Source organism: Periplaneta americana, chromosome 14, assembly GCF_040183065.1.
Source record: "Periplaneta americana isolate PAMFEO1 chromosome 14, P.americana_PAMFEO1_priV1, whole genome shotgun sequence".
NCBI lineage: Eukaryota > Metazoa > Arthropoda > Insecta > Blattodea > Blattidae > Periplaneta > Periplaneta americana.
The window spans coordinates 95,738,272-95,759,182 of NC_091130.1; the positions used below are offsets into that span (position 1 = coordinate 95,738,272).

Sequence of the window (20,911 nt, forward strand, 5' to 3'; positions counted from 1 at the left end):
ACAATTTAGTGATTAGGAGTTGTGCACCGCCATCTCTCCTAGTCCCGAGGTAGAAATTTTACATGAAAATTTCTGACCCCACTGGGGATTGAACCTGGGCCAGCTAGTCTGGAGGCAGGCATGCTACCATAGAGTTAACTCGGCGGACGTGATTTTCTCAAATATAGTGTTATTAAATGGATGTCTGAAAGCAGGAACACAAATTGCTTTACAAATTAATCTTTACATCTGTGGCAGAATTATGAATAAATGAGTTTAGCTTTATAATATTACAATGGACATGAAACAAAATGCGTCGGAAATGAAAGTAATACATTTTTACTAAATTTTGAATGACAATGAAAATTTCTTATTTCAAGGATGTAAATTACAACTTTATTTCGCTAGATAATGCTCTAAAATATTTTATCACTTCTAAATGACAACACTTGGTTTTATGACATTCAAAATGTTGACATCTTGGCATGCAACTGTCCATTGTCAAGAAGATGACTGAGGAATGTGCAATTCCACTGCCTGCATATTTACATTTGAAATTATTAATCATGGTATCCATGCTTCCATATTCACTATCTTCAAATGTCGAAAATCTCAGTCCATCTTTTAATAATAATCAGGTTAGTATGGTCAGACTCTACAGGATGCGAAGCAGGGAGATACAATTGAATGGGGTAAGTCATTACTACACAGGTCGAAGCAGATGGACGAAACTAGGTTTCAAATGGAAATATCTATTGTATAGTATAGTATGCGTGACCTCTTCTGTGTTAAGGATAATAACGTTGAGATGGGTATATACCTCTACTATGTTATGTCCTTTCTCATCGTTGGTATATGAGCCCAAGAGTGGTAGGAAGCATTAAAATCTTTCATAAAGGAATGGAGGCAGGAAGCTAAGTTATTAGATCCTGACTTTCAAGTTCTGTAATACGAATATTAGACGGATCTATTGAACTTCTATGGACTGGTATATGGTACAGTAAAACCTGTTTAAGACGGAAGTGACATGGTCCCAATATTTTTTCCGTTGTGGATAGGTGTCCGTGTTATTCAGGTGTGAAGTTAAAATGGAATATTTTATCATTTGTATAAATGAAAAACAAAATGGCATGCCACAAACTGTAAAAAGTACAAAATATTCCGTTTAACACTACTGATATGAAATCAGCTTTCTGTCGCTTATTCCAGTGGTGAATCATATTGAAGAAAAATCTCATTTTCTGTATAAACATTATCATAACTCTCTCATTAAACACTATTAAATCACACTAAATTTAATATATAAAATTACACTATAATAGTGTACTATATATCACTGCACATTATTTAATTGGTCTAGGAGCCATCCATTAGAAGCCTTGAATTCTGGCTTATCTAACTTTTTTTGCCAGTTCAAGGGTTTGTTTTGCAGAATAGGTCCAGAAATTGGCATGGTCTTTGAAAGGACATAAAGAATTCATTCTCACAACAGTTAATTTATTTCCACATAACCAGCTGTTTTCTGTTTCCTTTATATGTCACCATTATTGACTGCAAGCCACTCACTCATGAAACGGTATTTATTTTTCACTCACTCATGAGATGGACTTTACTTTTCAAAGTGTTACACCTGAATTTTCCACAACTGAACTTCAACATTATTTCCCGTACATTTAGTTTCTCATTTTCCTTTAAGTCGACAACTTTTACTTCATCACTTAATAATAGTGCCACATTTTTACGCAACTTATTTTTCTATCACGAAATCACTACATTTGCATTCTGTCCAACTACGACAGTATACGGATGTGAAGCATTGAGAATCTTTGAAGGGACTCATCTGCCTAGTCAACAGGATAATAAAATTTATGACTGCCAGATGGGCTGACCAGACATCCCTGATTTCCAGGGACAGTCCCCGGTTGAGTTGCTGTCCCTAGGGAGCAAAAGTGCCCTTTTTGTCCCCGGAAATTAATTGTCCCCAGAAATTTTTATTTTGTTTCAATGACATTTTATACATGAATAGTTAAGTATCGTGATGAAACTGCTGTGATTCATGCGCATTTCTGAACGGTTCTCAGTATGAGACAGAAGAACCAGCGAGCACAGTATGAGATATTCTGCACTCTTGGAGAACATACGATATACCATCTTTGTCTTCATTCGCGTTGTGCAGAAGCATTAGAACTGCCGCAGCATCCATTTTTAAGTAGTTCAAAAAATGAAAAGTTTTGTGGCAAACCAACAGGTGAAAATTGGTGTGATGTTTTTCAACATTTCAAAAAAAAAAAAGATAGATTCTATTCCATTTGAAAATCTTCTCAAAATAGGTCATGAATCATGTGTCTTTCAGTCAGTAATTCGTCAGTTGAAAGACTTTTCTCCACAGTGAACTCAATCTGGACTGATGAAAAGTCAAGAATGAAAATTGAAACAGCTTTGTTACAAGTGAAAGCAAACTTTTTCATTTCTCATGTAAGAACTTAGTGTGAAGCTGTATGAGAATGAACAGATCCTTAAAAAGATATATTCTTCAAACCAGTACTTGTAAAATGTGTGTACAATATTATCTGAAGTCGACCTCGTTGGCGAGTTGGTATAGCGCTGGCCTTCTATGCCCAAGGTTGCGGGTTCGATCCCGGGGCAGATCGATAACATTTAAGTGTACTTAAATGGGATAGGCTCATGTCAGTAGATTTACTGGCATGTAAAAGAACTCCTGCGGGACAAAATTCTGGCACATCCAGCGACGCTGATATAACCTCTGCAGTTGCAAGCGTCGTTAAATAAAACATAACATTAAACATTAAATATTATCTGAAAGATTTCAATACATGCATCAGTACTGAAATTGAATTCTTAATGGCCATAATTATGTATAGAAGTTTTGTGTGTTTATTCATTTAATTCAGAAAGTTAAGATACTCTACAAATTTAGTGTGCAAAGTTAAATAATTATATCTATTGTAACATATAATTTCTGCAACATTTCAACGGATAGTGACTAGATAAGTGTTTGTGGTTTTTCTTGAAATTACCGATGTCCCCTGTTGGACAATAAAAAATCTGGTCAGCCTACTGCCAGGCCAACACACCTTCGCACCCTCTAAAATTTCCCAAAGAAAACTTTTTATCTTAGTGACCTACATATTTCGTACATTTCTTAAAATTACACACTGTTTCAAAATATATTTTACATTAAAATAGTGTGTCCAAAATATTATTTCCGGTTTGAACAGTATCAGATAGTTTTTGTTTCCGCATTGGACAGTTTCTGTTTTATTCAGGACAAATTACACATAATACATATGAATTTCGCCAGAACCAATAAATTGTTCCGAAACAGACAGGATTCTTGATTATTATTCAGGTTCTGATTTGAACAGGTTTCACTGTAGTAACATTTATAACAGAGAAAAGACAGCACAACTTGCATTGGTTCTGACAGTGGCAAGAAGATGGTACTGGTATATTGTGTATTCCTGAACTCAGGGGATGCTCAACCCAAAAGTATTTCCTGGAGACAGATAATAGCAGTTCTTCGTGGTAGATTAATTTCTGTAGTTTTGTGTACACTGTGGACATTATTCACATCCTATTCCACTATATTTGATAAGATTATACAACATAAGAACTTATAGCAAATTTACTGAAGACTTCTTAATTTTATCATCACAGTCTCTGCCTTTCTGGGATTATTTTATTATTAGTTCCGAAGACTCACTACCCTCCTGAAGATCTCTCAATTGGAAATGACATTTTTTCTCTGTCCATGGTGTTTGACAGTGTGATTGTCTCTTCTATCTTATATTGCTAGAGTCTGATGATATTGCACTAGTCTATTGTGTATGAGGGGTCTAAAACACAAGGGATATAAGTGACATAAACTTAATGTTGAGAAAAATGAGTTTAAAGTTAAGTGACATTGGAAAATTGTACGTAAAGTCTACAATGTCTGTTTTGTGCTTACATATTGCCTTTTGGTCTTATGAAATAGTTCACTGCAGATTTTGAAGGAATTTTAAAATTAAGATATTAAAAATAACCATTTTCTAATAAGACGCTACACTTGTACCTCTTGTGTTCAAAACTATTTTGCAGATCACATAAGAGTTCAACTAAATGTAAAAAATGTAATCTGTAAATTACAAAATACAATCTAAATTCAAACAATCTTATGAGTATGGAAAAAGTTTAAATCTTTGAAACATACAAATATATCTTATTAACATCCAGTGTTGAAACGGTACTGTCTGTCAGTAAGATATATTACCTTTTTTAATAAGTTGTAAAACTTTTAAAGTCTTAAGAAATGTTTATATTTTATGTGTTAAAGTGAACATCAAAGACAAATACAGCAGAATCGCTCTTAACCAGCACAAATTGGACCCAAGCTAGTTCCGGATACAAGATTTTGCCGGATAATTGAATAAATACCGGTATCTAAAAAAAAGTTCGTATATCATGATGCCAAATATTGAAACTGCAGCTATGCGAAGCTTATTTCTCTATCACTTGGTCATAACTGAATAAACACAAAAACTGTGTGGATTTTCCTTATTAAAACACATCACACAACACAAATAATACACTAAATCTAGGTCCGAATATTTACTGAAAATTAAAGTTTGTGTGAACTTCCTAATGTGGCAACACTAACAGCCAGAACATAACTAAATAAACATAAAACCTGTGTGTATTTGCCTGTTTAAAACATATCACACAACATAAATAATATACTAATTTTAGGTTAGAATATTCACTAAAAACGAAAGTTCGTCAGAACTTCCTAATGTGGCAAAACTGACGGCTCAAACTGTAGCAAAGTGGCATATTTAAACATTTCTTGTTTGACCCAGCCAAAAGTGCCATTGTTTTGGTATTGCAGGTTATTTGGGTGCCGGTTACGAGGGATTTTACTGTACTTTAGTTTCTTTATACAGTTTATGTGTAAAGTCATTACAAATGACAGTTTTGAATATGATAAAGCTAGTAATTCTCAAAAACTAAACAGAAACGTAAATATTTAAAGGAAGAGGAGTATAAAGATATATTTTGGGTAACTATGGGGTAATTTACAACTATCTTCTCAAGAAACTTTATACCAAGAAAGTGCTGAGAAAAGAACGTTAAATTCACTCTCGAAAATATAATTATGGGCTTACAGTCGAACAGAAGAGAAACAATTAAAAACTTAGGTATACCAAAGCTAAATAAAAGTTACCTTCAATGTCACAAGGTTCACCTTTGGCAAACATTAAATGTGGACTATAGCGTGCTTCCACATATAGGACACCATTCTTTGCTTTATCTTCACAAAACTCGTATGCTATGCGTTCTATTGCACAAAGATCTCCACTAAAAGCAACAAAAAACAATTTATTGTAATAAGGAAAGAAAGTGTAGTTCGATTACATCTAGATATTTAAGGTTCTTACACAAATAAGTCAAATTTACATTACATATTTATGTTTTCTAATGAAAATCAACAAAATTACATAAATATAATATGTACAGTACCGTATATAGTAGCAGCAGCAGCAGCAGTAGTAGTAGTAGTAGTAGTAGTAGTAGTAGTATACATAGGCAGAGAGAGAACAGTTTCTTTGGGGGGGGGGGGGCAAAGCAAAACCATAGAATCCCCATATAACAGGGTTATGGGAGACATCATTTACCTCCTCCTTCTATTATAGCTTGACCTATATAGGGCTTGAACTGTAGATCAACTACAAATTATAATAGGGCACAACTGAAAACAATCTCCCTCTTTTTTTTTCTCTCTCATACAAAAACATATTATGTTATGCATGCATCAATAAAACTACGTAACAGTGCTAACAGAATTTTTTTTTTGTATGAAGCTTACCTTCCTGAAGATATCATATGAAATGTGAACTCTAATTATTTTATTTAATCTCGTCTTTAAGTTACACATTATACCAGGATCACTTTACTTTTTTCTGCATTGTTGTGCATATGTTATTTATACATCTCTAAGTGATGGCCTGAACACCTGCAGACTTCTAACACATGAGTACAGGCTGTTACAAAAGAAAAATTACAGTGCTTCCATTCCTCAAATGAGGTATAGCAATTCTTATACATTCAGAAATTTAAAATAAATATTATAGTCCAGACACATGATCTGAAGACATTAATTCATAAATTTAAGCATGGAAACTTAATCATAAACAAAAGCAAAATAAATATTTTGAATTCAATATTTTTTAACGTTAACAGAAAAAAAAAAAAAAAAAAGAGTTCAGAGAAGTTTGGGGGGGGGGGCAGTGCCCTCCCATGCCCCCCCATAGCTCCGCCTATGGTAGTACAGTAGAACCTCTATTATTCGTGGTAATGAAGAGGGTAGGCTGAACGGTTAACCGAAAAAATCGGATAATCCATACCATAAAAGATTTTCATAAATTTAGTGAATAATATTTACACTTTTGTAATTTCCTCCAGAATCTTGTATTGAACATGCTAGGTAGTGGATCAGAAGTTTACTGATTTAAGTCTGGTTGTTAAGAACGGATTTTTAAAGGGCAAGGAAACTCCTTGTAATGGCTGTCTGTGGAAAGAGAGGAATAGTGGAGGTCTCGTGCTGTAGACTTACATGCTTTATAAACTTTATCCTTGATTTTTGTTAAATTGCACATAGTTGTGACTCCAATCTCGTACTCTGAGATGAGCCACAGTTTCTCGTTTCCCAAACCACTCAGTTATTTGCACTTTTTTCTACTTAGCACAACACGATATCTTTTGATACCTATGGAAGGCATTTTATATAAAAGTTATACAGTACGAAAACTCGAACAGTAGACCATACTATGTAAAGTCTTGTAATAACCCTCTCTAGATAAATAGCGTGCTAATATAATATACAGTATATTTCATATTTTTCTGTAGCAAAAAACTAGAGAGAGAGAAAGACAGTTGGATAATCTGCCAATCGGTTAATAAGGTGACAGATAATCGAGGTTCTACTGTAGTAGTAGTAGTAGTAGTAGTAACAGTAGTAGTAGTAGTAGTAGTAGTAGTAGTAGTAGTAGTAGTAGTAGTAATAGTAGTAGTAGTAGTAGTAGTAGTGGGGGTAGCAGCAGTAGCAGTAGCAGCAACAGTTGTGGTAATGGTTGCTGTGATGGTGGTGGTGGTAATGGTAGTGATTGTGGAAGTGGTGCTGGTCGTGGTGGGATGGTAGTGGTGGTAACAGTAGTAGTAGTAGTAGTAGTAGTAGTGGGAGTAGCAGCAGTTGTGGTAACGGTTGCTGTGGTGATGGTGGTAGTAGTAGTAGGTAGTACTGGTCATGGTAGTGGTGGTAATAGTAGTAGTAGTAGTAGTAGTAGTAGTAGTAGTAGTAGTAGTAGTAGTGGGGGTAGTAGCAATGGGAGTGGTAGTAGCAGTAGCATTGTGGTAATGGTTGCTGTGGTGATTGTGGTGGTGGTGGTGGTGGCAGTGGTGATGGTGGTGGTGGTGGTGGTGGTGGTCTAATGATCTGGATATTGATGTTCCATCATTATCCATCTTGCTTCCCTTAATATTTTGTAAAGTTGAAATAATTCAATTTCTTCCACACTTTTGAAAGATGTGGTTGCTTGCCACTAATCACTGCAATTCATGACTACTAAAATATACATCTTGATTACACAACTTTTAACACTACATCACTTAGGAACATAATTTATAGTGATCACTTTCACGTGTTAATACTGAACTAAGTTTATAAATACCTAGTTCACTATTAACACGTGAAAGTGATCACTATAAATTATATTCTACTGAAATATCAATCTCCTCCTTTGAAACAATAACAAGCAGTCCTCAGCACTGTGATGGATGGAAGCCACTGTCTGTTAAAGAAAACTTATACATACTTTACAGACATTTAATTCCATCCCCGTGGACAATATAGCCTATATAATTCAACAATGACGAGTATCAGCCTTTTCAGTACATAAATACGACGTTATATTACTGTATATATTCTTGCTTTACATCATTTTTTCATTTGATATACTGTTATCGTGAATAACAAACCGAATTTTCTAAGCAGAATGATTGTCAGTTACTAGAAAGCACAGCCTTTCTATCTTGAAAAACTTCGTTCTACTTCCGCAGAATCCACTGCTGTGGAGTAACAGCATACCTGACCATGAAACAAGCGGGCCTGGGCTCAAATCCTGGTTGGGACAAGTTACCTGGCTAAGGTTTTTTCCGGAGTTTTCCCTCAACCCATTAAGAGCAAATGCTGGGTAACTTTCGGCAGTGGACTATGAACTCATTTCATCATCATTATCACCTTCATCTCATTCAGATGCTAGATAACCATAGTTGTTGATACAGCATCGTAAAATAAGCGATTAAAAAAATTCCGCAGAAACAATGAGGGCATATCTGAAACGTTTTACATAAGCATTATCTATCACACAATCTATATGAGTACCAGTGCTTGAAAATTGCTCCTTAAAAAAAATTAAGGCACAAATTTTACACAGAATAATTACTGTCCAGTAATGCTTTCATCTTTTCTGCTATCAGTACATTTCTTCCTGTTTCATCTTCTACATCAGTGATTCTCAATAGGTGGCCCGCAGGCTACATGTGGCCCATCAAAGGTTTGATTCTGGTCTGCAGAGCAAAATTAGTGAACAGAAAAGAAGCCCAATTATAATATGATGTAGTAAAGGTAAAGGTATCCCCATCACATGCCATGAAGGCACTTGAGGGGCATGGAGGTAGAGCCCCATGCTTTCCATGACCTCGGCACTAGAATGAGGTGGTGTGGTCAGTACCACGCTCTGACCGCCTTTTACCCCCGGGAAAGACCCGGTACTCAATTTTATAGGAGGCTGAGTGAACCTTGGGGCCATTCTGGAAGTTTGGCAACGAGAAAAATCCTGTCACCACCTGGGATCGAACCCTGGACCTTCCAGTCCGTAGCCAACTGCTCTACCAACTGAGCTACCTGGCCACCAATATGATGTAGTAGTTGTGCAAAATAAGATTGTTTCGAAAAATATCAAGTAGGTAGAAATCTTCAGATATTTTTTCCAAATACATTTTATTGGCAAACATTCTAATACCTTGACATATAAATAAAAATTCTTAAGAAGCAAAAGCAATATTTGAGATATAAACAAAGGTACTGGTAGTTTATAATTTGAAACACAAGGGAGAGTCAAAAAGTAACCTTAATAATTGTTCTATTAATTGAATATGTACAATAAGACTACAAACACTTTACCACAACCGACATTTTTTACAAAATGCGTTTTTTGTGAATTTTGATTGCCAGCATGAATGCGCATCTTTTGATATAAAAACCTTATATCTAGCATGACTAACATGTAAAAAAATTGAATAAGAAATATGAATTTATTGTAAAAACCCCACAACTAACATCACATATGGTGTTTTTCAAATAAACTAATCTGCCACACTAGCTGACAGCAGCACTGTCGCACCCAACAGCTGATTTCAGTCACAGCCGGATCAATATTTTGTTCTGTCTATTGCTGATTAAGTGTTGCCCTTACTATTATTATCTGTTTGAGTATTTTGTTACAAGATGGCTAGTTCAAGTGATGAAAATGTTATTAATGAGGATTATTGAGAACTCATCTAAGTTCAAGGTAAAACAAGTCACAGCTAATGATGTGGTCAACTTCAAAGCTTGCTGGCGAAAATTTTATAAGTTATCTAGCATCTGATTCATCTTATGGCCGTGGTGTACTAAAGGATAAAAAGGTACATTTTAAAATTTCGTAGGTGAGTGGGTTTTTTCACTGCAATGAACAAAAAGTTAAATGTAAACTTCATCTTACGATGTTGGATGACGCATATACGTCCATTGATGTGACATATTAATGAATATTTAAATACTTATATAGTCACAATCATGCCATGGTATGAAAGAAAAATTTCACAACCTCGAGTGGGATTCGAACCTGCGACTTCCTGTACTCCAGTCAGGCGCTCTACCAACTGAGCTATCGAGTTCGTTTCACACCAAAGGCTTGAAATTGTGAAATTTCTCTTTCATACCATGGCATGATTGTGACTATATAAGTATTTAAATATTCATTAATATGTCACATCAACGGACATATATACGTCATCCAACATCGTAAGATGAAGTTTACATTTACAATGTTTCTTTCAACCCATAAGCAGTGCTGACTAAATCAGATGCTATGGACAATACTCTATAACAGAGTCGCCAGTATGAGAGGAGAATTTCAAGCCTTTGGCGTGAAACGAACTCGATAGCTCAGTTGGTAGAGCGCCTGACCGGAGTACAGGAAGTCGCAGGTTCGAATCCTGCTCGAGGTTGTGAAATTTTTCTTTCATAGCATGGCATGATTGTGACTATATAAGTATTTAAATATTCATTCAAAAAAGGTAAAGTTCTTTGTAAATTGTTAATTGACAGCAGTGTACTGGCAGAAGTATTCACCATTCGAATTTCTGAGAAAAGTGTTTGTGCTGAAAATTTATCGTTTGAACTGCCAACAGACCTAACTTACAACAGCTCGATGCTACCAATCAATGTTAAAAAATGGAGAACCTTAAGATTTTCCAGTACATACCGGATGAAGTGAAAGGATTCTACACCTAATCCTGCACTTTAGCGTCCCAAATTATCTAGGCGGCATATCATCTAGGAAGCACTGCTTAACACACTACCACTACCAACTATGTGGCAACAAATTATTTTATTCGCAAATTAAGAAAGTTTTTACAAAATATGTATGAACCAGAGCCTTTTACTTTATGCACAAAGGTAAGATCAAGATTCAGACTAGTGATGTAAATTATTATGGATAGTGTTTTATTGCAATGAAGTAGCTATACTTCAAAATACGGCGTAAGTAGGCTACTTACATACAAAGACTGCCACTTAAAATAACTACAAAAAAACATGTTTTATTCATAGTACAAAGGTAAATAAAAAAGATATACCTTGCACCGAAAATAATAAAATAAATAATGCAATAAAGACATACCGTAAGTTCCTACGCAGTATTCTTAACTTCCATTCAATAAACAAATCTGTGGCTAGGAAATTGACAATGTGTTGCAAATTTATGGTGCTTCATCTGTAATGTGAAAGATGTAATATATATTTTAATATTATCTTATGCGATTATCTATCGTGCTTTTCTATGAATATTTGCAATTTTCATCAACTGAATACTACAGTTGGCTATAGCGGCAGTGCTTCTTGGATTACATAGTCTTTTTTGACTGTCCCGGCACTTAAGATAATTTGGGACGCAAAAATACAGGATTACCCAGAACTGTACACATGGCCTACCACCAACAATGATAGTAATGACAGTGGAAGCTAACACTAGAAAAATAATAAGTCCTGATAAGAAAAATGTCTGTTGCAACAGAAAAAACTTTAATTTTTTTGATTTTATACTTACTTACTTACTTACTTACTGGTTTTTAAGGAACGCGGAGGTTCATTGCCGCCCTCACATAAGCCCGCCATTGGTCCCTATCCTGAGCAAGATTAATCCATTCTCTATCATCATATCCCACTTCCCTCAAATCCATTTTAATATTATCTTCCCATCTACGTCTCGGCCTTCCTAAAGGTCTTTCTCCCTCTGGCCTCCCAACTAACACTCTATATGCATTTCTGGATTCGCCCATACGTGCTACATGCCCTGCCATCTCAAACATCTCGATTTAATGTTCCTAATTATGTCAGGTGAAGAATACAATGCGTGCAGTTCTGTGTTGTGTAACTTTCTCCATTCTCCTGTAACTTCATCCCTCTTAGCCCCAAATATTTTCCTAAGCACCTTATTCTCAAACACCCTTAACCTATGTGCCTCTCTCAAAGTGAGAGTCCAAGTTTCACAACCAAAAAGAACAACCGATAATATAACTGTTTTATAAATTCTAACTTTCAGATTTTTTGACAGCAGATTGGATGATTTTATACTGTAGTTTTTAAACAGATTATAAAGTTTGTTCATACTTACTTTCATTCACTCTGATACTTGAAAAAAGGCAATGCTTTGCTTAGTTTCAGTTTGTTTGTTGGAAAAACCTCATATCATCCTAATTAATTTAATTTTTTGTGGACTTTATATATATTATAAAACACAATTAATAGTGAATAAACCTCATATTTAGCAACTTGATATCACTTGTTACATACATTTTGACAATAAAAATAAAAGTAATGAAACTAAACAAGTTTTATTGGTTTCCCAAAAGTTTTGTTTTTGTCACTTGTGGGGTTTTAGAATTAAACAATTCATATGGCATATGATGCAGCAGCAACCGGTTCACTATACTTTTAAATTTCTTTTGTTTACTACTTATTATGAAGCTTGGAATTTTATTATACATGTTTATAAAATACCTGGCAAGAGGCAGAATACAATCTGGATATGCTAAGAACTACATAGCATGAACATGTCAGCCACTAGCTTTTTGAGCTACGAAAAAATGAGGTAAAAACAATACAGTTCTATCTATCTCTTTTAGTTTTATTGTATTAATTATTCAAATAGGAGCAAGTCTTTGTGAACATTTCATAGTATATTACTTAAATTCAAACACAGAAATTTGGTTTAACAAAGGAAAAACACGAAATACAAACTTTTTGCATTGTAATGTCTGTATATTAATATTTAAATCATGGTTCTTGCTTTAAGTATAGTACTTACAGTAGCCTACAGTTATGTGGCTGTTGCAGATTACAAAGAAAGATAGCTGCCTTCATAGAACTAAACTCAGCCCTGAAGCTCCAACACAAGTCAAGAAAAAGTTGCAGCAGCAGGAGTATTTGCATAAATTGTGACTACTCTGCATTCTACCTGAATTGATTTATTAATAACAAAAGTCCTGCTTATAAATGGAAAAGTAGGAGGCCGGCCAAAACGAAAGCAAGGCTTGGAATATCATACCAGTACAATTGCTGGCAGAGTATTACCGACCTGCCTATAAACGCAATTGAGTCATTCCTTCTCACATCCACATGCCAAAGCAGAGGTGGATAATCATCCAACAAGAATGAAGGTATCACGTAGTTAGCACGATGATACCCCCAGCCGTTATAACTGGTTTTCGAAAATGGATTTTTGCTACCTATCGTAGCTCCCCAAGTGCATCACGATGCTGGATGGGCACCGGTTCCATACACTGGTCGAAATTTCATGAGAAAATTTCTTCCCTCATGAGGACTCAAACCAGCGCACATTCCGTAACGCGAGTCCTAAGCAGAATGCCTCAGACCATGACGCCACAGTGCAGGACAAGTCATTTCTTCATGTCCATTAAATAACTTTCCTTACAATTTATCAAAAAGGGAGATGCGTTTATTGCAAGATAGGTTAGGTTAATTTAGATTAGAGTTCAGGTAAATGCTTGGATCTTCCAATTTATTGACTAATACTAAAGATGCTCTCATGATTTAAGTGTTAGTATACAATAGTTAAAAGTTTATTTTCCATCCTTTCTACTTGTAATATCATCAGGTAAATTCTCGCATATGCATTTAAGCAATTTTCTTCATTACTACTAACTTTTTTGTTGTTCAATGCAAGTAGTATTTATGACATTATTTGTGCTGAATAATTTTATCTTAATAGTTTGTTAGAATATATAGTTACGAAAACGAAAATTCTCATTGTCTTAAAATGCTGTTTATGACCACAAAAAAACTACAGGTAACGGACACTAGCATCACATCTATATCGCATGAAAATTTATAATGGTGAACACTGCACCATCTGCAAGAACCAAAGCACTAAAATGAATGGAGAACATCTCCTTCAATGCCGAAAACTGGATCCTAATCTCCAGAAGACGAAAAACATCTCAAAACTGTACTGGAATGCCAGAAGATTCATGGATTGAATCCTTATGTCTCGCCATTAGATAACAAAACTTTCATACTTCCTCTTTAGCAGTATCTTCGATATCACTCATTTTGCAAATCATAAATGTGCATAAATAGTTTTGTGCAAGAGAGATTAAAGGCCTCCACACACCAATACAAAACATTTGCAATGGTAGTGGTGACAAAAATTTTGCGTACCATATGTTGAGGCAACGAAATTCGCATGTTTGTTCACACCTAAGTGTCAGTAACCGCAATTCTGTTAAGAACACCATGTACTCCTCATCAGATGAAGAAGAGGCTTTCCCTTTCTTGCCTGAGAACATGAAAAAGATTGTGGGCTTGTACTGCTTTTTGTACCTTAGTATATAAACAATAATTTTTGTTCTTACTATATAGAGTTTTTGTCTTTAGGAAGAAAAGAATGTGGGTCCACGACATTAATTTAGAGCACAAATATCGACACAATGAGAAATGCTTCTACATTTGAAGGCATTAGTGGATGGATAGGTTATGCAATATTTTTGTGAAAACAATTTTTCTTAGTGAATGAAGGTGGTACCAGTATCTAGCATTCTTTTACATTGCACCTTATTTGAATTTGTCTTGTCATAGAATACAGAAATACAAAGTGGATGAAGAATGTACCGGTATGTTATAGATGCAAGTCTGTTTTCTAATGGACGAATGTTTTACTGGTATTTGTCAATTGTAATATTTGTAACATAGGTAACCCCTTCATCCACTAATGCCTTCATTTATTTTAGAATGACGAGGAACTGTTTCAATAAAATTGTAAATTTTATCAAAGAAGACATTATAAAAACGGATGTAAATTTTCGTGAGGTTATATGACTTGTTGTAACATTAAGGTGAAAAAAATATGTTTTGCAAATTGTATTGCAAAAAAGCAAGATTTTTAAAAAACTTACACAATAAAATTACTGATAGAACAGTAGCTGTAACAATGAACACTAACATTTCAACGTAAATTAGACACAATGTCTCATTATACGAATTGAATAATGTCAAATTTTTCTCTTAAATTACGTTGAAATTCTAATTTCAATCCAATTTCATTCATATTTGCACTTTTTCTTGCAGGGAAATTAACTATTCTATATTGTCAATGTGTGTGTGTGTGTGTGTGTGTCTACCCATTTCAATTGCGTGATTCGGGTTCCACATATTGCAGATAGATGACAGGAGTGTGACCCATTTTCGAATTGCATACCACTTTGGTGAGCCATGCTATGCATGATGTGTATTTGTGGAGAGTTATGTTGTGTATTAGGGTGAGTGTATGTAAGTGTAGTGTAGGTAATGGGTGGTGATGATGATGGTGATGATGAAGATGAGGAAGGGAGAATAGGAAACCCGGTGCCAGCACATAGCCTATTCCTGTCAAATAGCACCAAGGAGGCTACCAGGCTTGATGTCCCCATCCGACGAATGAATCACTATCAACAGTTACATATGCCTTCTCTTCATATGCACTGCAGAGAGATTTGGGATTTAACCCAGGCATATTGGTGCACAATTTAGGGATTAGAAGTTGTACAACACCATCTCTCCTAGTCCTGAGGTAGAAGTTTTACAAGAAAATCTCTGATCCTGCCAGGAATCGAACCTGGGCTGGCTAGTCTGGAGGCAGACATGCTACCACAGAGATATCACCAATGTTAAATTTCCTTATTTTATAACTCATTATGTCAGGAACTACTGAAGATATCAGACCAAAATTTTTACAGGATAAAGATACAAGATTCCTAAGCAAACTGGCGCAGATTTATCACGAAATAAGAGGGTTATTCATAAAGTAACTTCCGTTTTCATATAGCGTGCAAGAGAGACAGTGGCTTGAAGGAGTATGCGTCGAGCAGCAGTAGAGTCAAGGTCGTGTCTTTGTTCCTCTCTGAGCCACGTGCTGTCAAAATGTGTGCTGCAATCGCAAGTACCGTCAGGTGTGAGGTACGTTCTATAATAAGATTGCTTGTGGCCAAAAACTGTAAAGCTAGTGAAATCCATCGCCAACTTTGTGAAGTTTATGGGCCAGACGTAATGAGTGAAGATGGTGTAAGACAAAGGTGCCATATGTTCAAAAATGGGCGAACCAATGTCCATGAATGCAGATCTGATTCGTTTGGTTGACGAAAGGGTTAGAGCAAACCGCAGGTTCACCATGTCGGAGCTTAGTGAGGATTATCCACAGATTAGTCATACTCTTCTGTACAAAGTGATTACCGAAGATTTGGGCTACCGGAAAATTTCTGCCAGATGGGTGCCTAAACTCCTTTCTGAGGAACAAAAGGCTCAGCAGATGGGTGCAGCACTGTCCTTTCTTGAGCGTTATGAAAGAGAAGGTGATGCTTTTCTCGATCAGATTGTGACAAGAGATGAGACTTGGGTGCGGTATGTGAATGCAGAAACAAAACTTCAATCAATGCAGTGGGGCCATACTCACTCCCCGAAAAAAACCACAAAGTGTCGTCAAACACTTTCCAAGAGGAAACTCATGGCAACTGTCTTCTGGGACAGAAAAAGAATTTTGCTAGTGGAGTTCTTGGAAAGGAATGCCACAATTAACGCTGAGCATTACTGTAACACATTAACAAACTTCAAAAGGGCCATTCAAAACAAATGTCGCGGCATGTTGAGCATTGGAGTGATTTTCCTGCATGACAATGCCCGGCTGCATACAGTGCGTCGTACTGCAACCAAACTGCAAGAGTTCAACTGGAAAGTTTTGGATCATCCTCCCTATAGCCCAGATTTGGCAACTAGCGATTACCATCTCTTCATGCTCGAAGTGCTTTGACGATGACGAAGAGTTAAAAACCAGTGTTGTAGGTTGGCTTCAGTCACAGGCGGCCAAATTCTACGATTGCGGAATTTCAAAGCTCATCAAACGCTACAAGTGTTACAATGTGACTGGAAACTATTTGAAAAATAAACTAGAGTGTATACTTTCAAATGTATTGTAACCCAATTCTGTAATGTCATTCACAGGTTTGTAAAAAATAAACAGAAGTTACTTTATGAATAGCCCTCGTACAAGCTATAAAAAATAATTCATTTTTTAAATAATGTTGATTTTATTTCATTATTTTTTAAGTAAAATATTTTTTCTGATCAAACAAATAGACATACATCAATTAACGTGCGTCCATGTCATTATTATATTGGGAACAACTGGATAATATGCATGGTAGACCAATGTCAATAGTCGATGTTGCTCTCTGGCCACCAGTCACAGGGCCATGCCGAGCCGTGTCAAACAAAAGACAATCGAAATGGTGGTAGTAAAATTCGCGACTATATTCTTAAATAATTCACTCCATTAGTAAAGTGCAAGGTTTATGCAGTACAACGGCGGTATTTTGAATGCATCAAATGAAAATGCAGATGTAGTAAGATCTTAAAGTAAATTATCTCAACAAAATAAAGGGGGTGGGGGGGAAAAGTTGTGTTTCAGGGAATGTCATTCAAATGAAGAAAAGTAAATTTCCAATTAATGTTCACCAAAGCGTTAAGTACGTAATTATGACCGCGTTGCCGTTTTATTTGTGGTCTAGAGAAAATACCCCGTCTTTTACAAAGAAAACTTTTAGCGACCCTGAAATTATTCACCGCTTTCATCATATTATTGTTTACCAATATTACGAAACAAAAGCTATCATAAGGGCCATGACCGACAGATTCATTTAGGCTCTCTACACATGCGCGGACTTGGATAATAAAAACCTAACCTAACCAAACCTAACCTTCGTATAATATGCAAGATGTGTAATCGGAGCAAGAAGGGATCTTTTTGATATGATCTGGAATGTACACACGAAAATAAATTCAAGTATCACGCTGCCATCGCATGAGAGGTCCGCGCATGCACCACAGCAAAACTGTTCCTTTTGCAATTCATTTTGAATAATTTTTCAGAAAAGTCTATGATATACAATACAAAGATTTAATTGTTTTCAGTCAATGACTTTACTTACACACATATAAAGTAAAGTTATTGACTGAAAACAATTAAATCTTTGTATTGTAAAACTGTTCCTGTCGCAAGCCCCTCAACTAAGCCACGTAATCTACTCGCAATATTTATGCAAATACATCTTGTCGCTAACAGTGGTGCTGTCTCTCAGTAATGTTCAGAAAAAAGGAGGTTGGGAGAAAAAAAACAAATTTCTCCTTCTAATGACGTCACAGACCAACATCATGTCCTTATGTTGGTGACATTGTGTATTTAGTTAAATTTGGCCATAACCATAATGACATGGTTCAAAGCTACCATAGCAAATTTTCCAATTTAGAGTTATACTGTTGTCAACAAGTGTTTAAAATTTCATCCTTTTATCATTTATAGTTCCTGAGAAAATGGGGCATTTGCATAAAAGTAACAAAGTAAAATCAACATTATTTTAAAAATTCAAAGCTTCTTCTTTTTTTTTTCACAACTTGTATTTCTCGATAATCCTGCGTCAGTTTTCTTACAAACCTTGTATCTTTACCATATAAATATTTCAGTATGATATCTTCAATAGTTCCTGACATACTGGGTCATTAAATAAGCAAATTTAACATTGGCGCATTGGCAGTATAGGGTACTGGTAGTTAATCTCCCCTTATGTTCCTGTAACTCTCATGGGATAAATGATATAAAACTGGATGTTTCCTTACAATTTCAATTAATTTCTCACAGAATGTAAACACAAAATTCGCGGAGGCAACAAAAAAACCGTGCATGAAACGAATATAAATTTAAACTTTGCAGTTTTGCAGACACCCAGCAATACCTTCGCTGTTTTTTTAGTAGGTTATTTTACGACGCTTATCAACATCTTAGGTTGTTTAGCGTCTGAATGAGATGAAGGTCATAATGCCGGTGAAATGAGTCTGGGTTGCAGCACTGATAGTTACCCAGCATTTGCTTATATTGAGTTGAGGGAAAACCCCGGAAAAAACCTCAACCAGGTAATTTGTCCCGACTGGGATTCGAACCCTGGCCACCTGGTTTCGCGACCAAACGCGTTAACAATTACTCCACAGGCGTGGACTTTTGCTCTGGTGTGGGCACTCTGATATACTACCATGTCCACTGAGTCACAATAACTTAGCAAAGTGAAACATTCACCATCACTGCGAATATTTCGCGTTGGTATGGAGAGGTCTTAAGACTGGAAGTCAATAATGGAAGTATTTTATTCCCATCAAAGCACACAACATGCTTAAAAATTATTTTGCAAAATATCTATTGGTAGACGCTAATGGATATTAATACTACTATGTTTGTCATATAGGCCTAAATAAAAATATGATTCACGTACATACACTAGACATGGAGATGATATAAGAAATGGTTGAAGAAAATGGTGCAAGTTTTTAGGATCTCTGATAACCATTGCTGTCTGTAGATCTTGAAATGTGCCATTTCCTGGAAGACGCAGCCCCTTTGTTCTGCAAAAAGGATTAAGAAAATGTTAAAATTACAGTTGTGGCTGCAATAACTTAAGGAAAAAATAGAGAATTAATTTATTTCAACATCAAAAAATGTACAAAAAAAATTAAGAATTAAAATTATACACATACAAGATATCTATTAAAAATATCGAGAAAAAAATTGAGAGAGAGAGAGAGAGAGAGAGAGAGAGAGTGTGTGCGCGTGTGCGGAATTATACATTCATGGCCAACCTGATATTATATAGAGGCCACATTATTTAGCAAAAAACGTAACAGTTGGTGCAAAATTACAGAAATCAATCAATCAATCAATCAATCAATCAATCAATCAATCGTTTATTAAGTACAAAACCAGGCACTCAGACTTATCACAAGAGGAGTGAAATCTACTCCCATCAACTGTAGGCCTGTGCTTTAACTCACAGACATAAAACCTCTTGTAACAACAATAGAAGAAAGAGCCATTATTATTTATGAAAAACTGTTCAGAAGTAATGACGACTATTGGTCCACATATCTTAACACAGAAAGGTATTTAAAAACGCAACACAGATTCATCCAATATGCAGAGAAACTAACAGAACTCGATATACCCAATCTCCTTCAACCTCTAATGCCCCCACTTCAGATATAATCCAATCAGAAGTAGACCTCCTAGAACAAATCACCAAAAATCAACACAGTAAAGAAAATTTAAAACAACTGGCCCTTGAAACCGTCAACATCAGATATCCCGAAGACTATTGGATAAGAATTTATACCCTCCACGAAATAGAGGAGCTGCTATTTTTAGTAATCTTTTTTGCTTCTATCTCCCAGTTAGTTATAATCTATCTGCCTACGATGGAGAAATTGAAGCTATACATGTTGCCCTAAATCAACTTTTACTCCATATGGATAAATTCACAAACGCCGTCATCTTCTCAGACTCAAAAGCAGCCATCTTATCCATAAATAAAACTGACCACTCCTACACAGAACAAATCAATAATTGTCAAAAAATATTTGCAACTTTAAAAGAACATGACAAAACAGTTGTGTTACAATGGATCCCAGGACATTGTAATCTATATAGGAATGAACAGGCTGACACATTAGCTAAGAAGGGTGCCAATCTCAAAATAAACCCACGGAAATCTTTGTCATTTAGCTCAATAAAACAATATATCAAGCAACTACAAAAAAATAATCACCAACAAGAATTGGACATACAATTTCACAACAATGTAGGAAATTACTGAAGGATATAACTCCTGAACTCAGTTGCAAGCTTTCGCCTTAACACTGAACATGACATCCTGGGTAAACACCTCAATCGTCTTGGCATCCTTCCATCAGCATCCTGCATTTTGTGCCATCAACAGGAAGACATGGATAGACAACATTTTGCAAAATGCCCTGCTCTGAAATCCTCCAAGGAAGCGACCGCTACTGGGAAGCCAGAGCCCGAATGTTTTGATTAGTTAATTCGTAGTTTTGTTCACCACTTTCTTGTTTTTCCCCAATCAATGATTGTAAATATCATGTACTACCCATTAGACAAATAAATAAAATTATTACACACTTTTTACACTTAGTATCATTTAAGAATATAGTTAATTGCAATAA

At 35.6% G+C, this 20,911-nt stretch overlaps 1 protein-coding gene across 22 annotated transcripts in view; it reads right to left on the reverse strand.

Annotated features, from left to right (window-relative positions):
* LOC138713596 (adenosine deaminase-like) overlaps window positions 1-20,911 on the reverse strand; it is a 106,603-nt gene that overhangs the window by 38,900 nt on the left and 46,792 nt on the right. For 19 of the 22 annotated variants that reach the window (XM_069845795.1, XM_069845804.1, XM_069845787.1 and 16 more), the window contains 2 exons: window positions 19,175-19,300; window positions 5,204-5,337 (listed from right to left, as the gene is read on the reverse strand). In XM_069845795.1, coding sequence (XP_069701896.1) covers window positions 5,204-5,337; window positions 19,175-19,245 — 205 coding nt within the window. In that variant the 5' untranslated portion in view covers window positions 19,246-19,300. Of the gene's footprint in view, window positions 1-5,203; window positions 5,338-5,845; window positions 6,182-19,174; window positions 19,301-20,911 lie in introns of those variants that run through there. The other 3 variants (XM_069845790.1, XM_069845791.1, XM_069845807.1) reach the window with 2 other exon arrangements.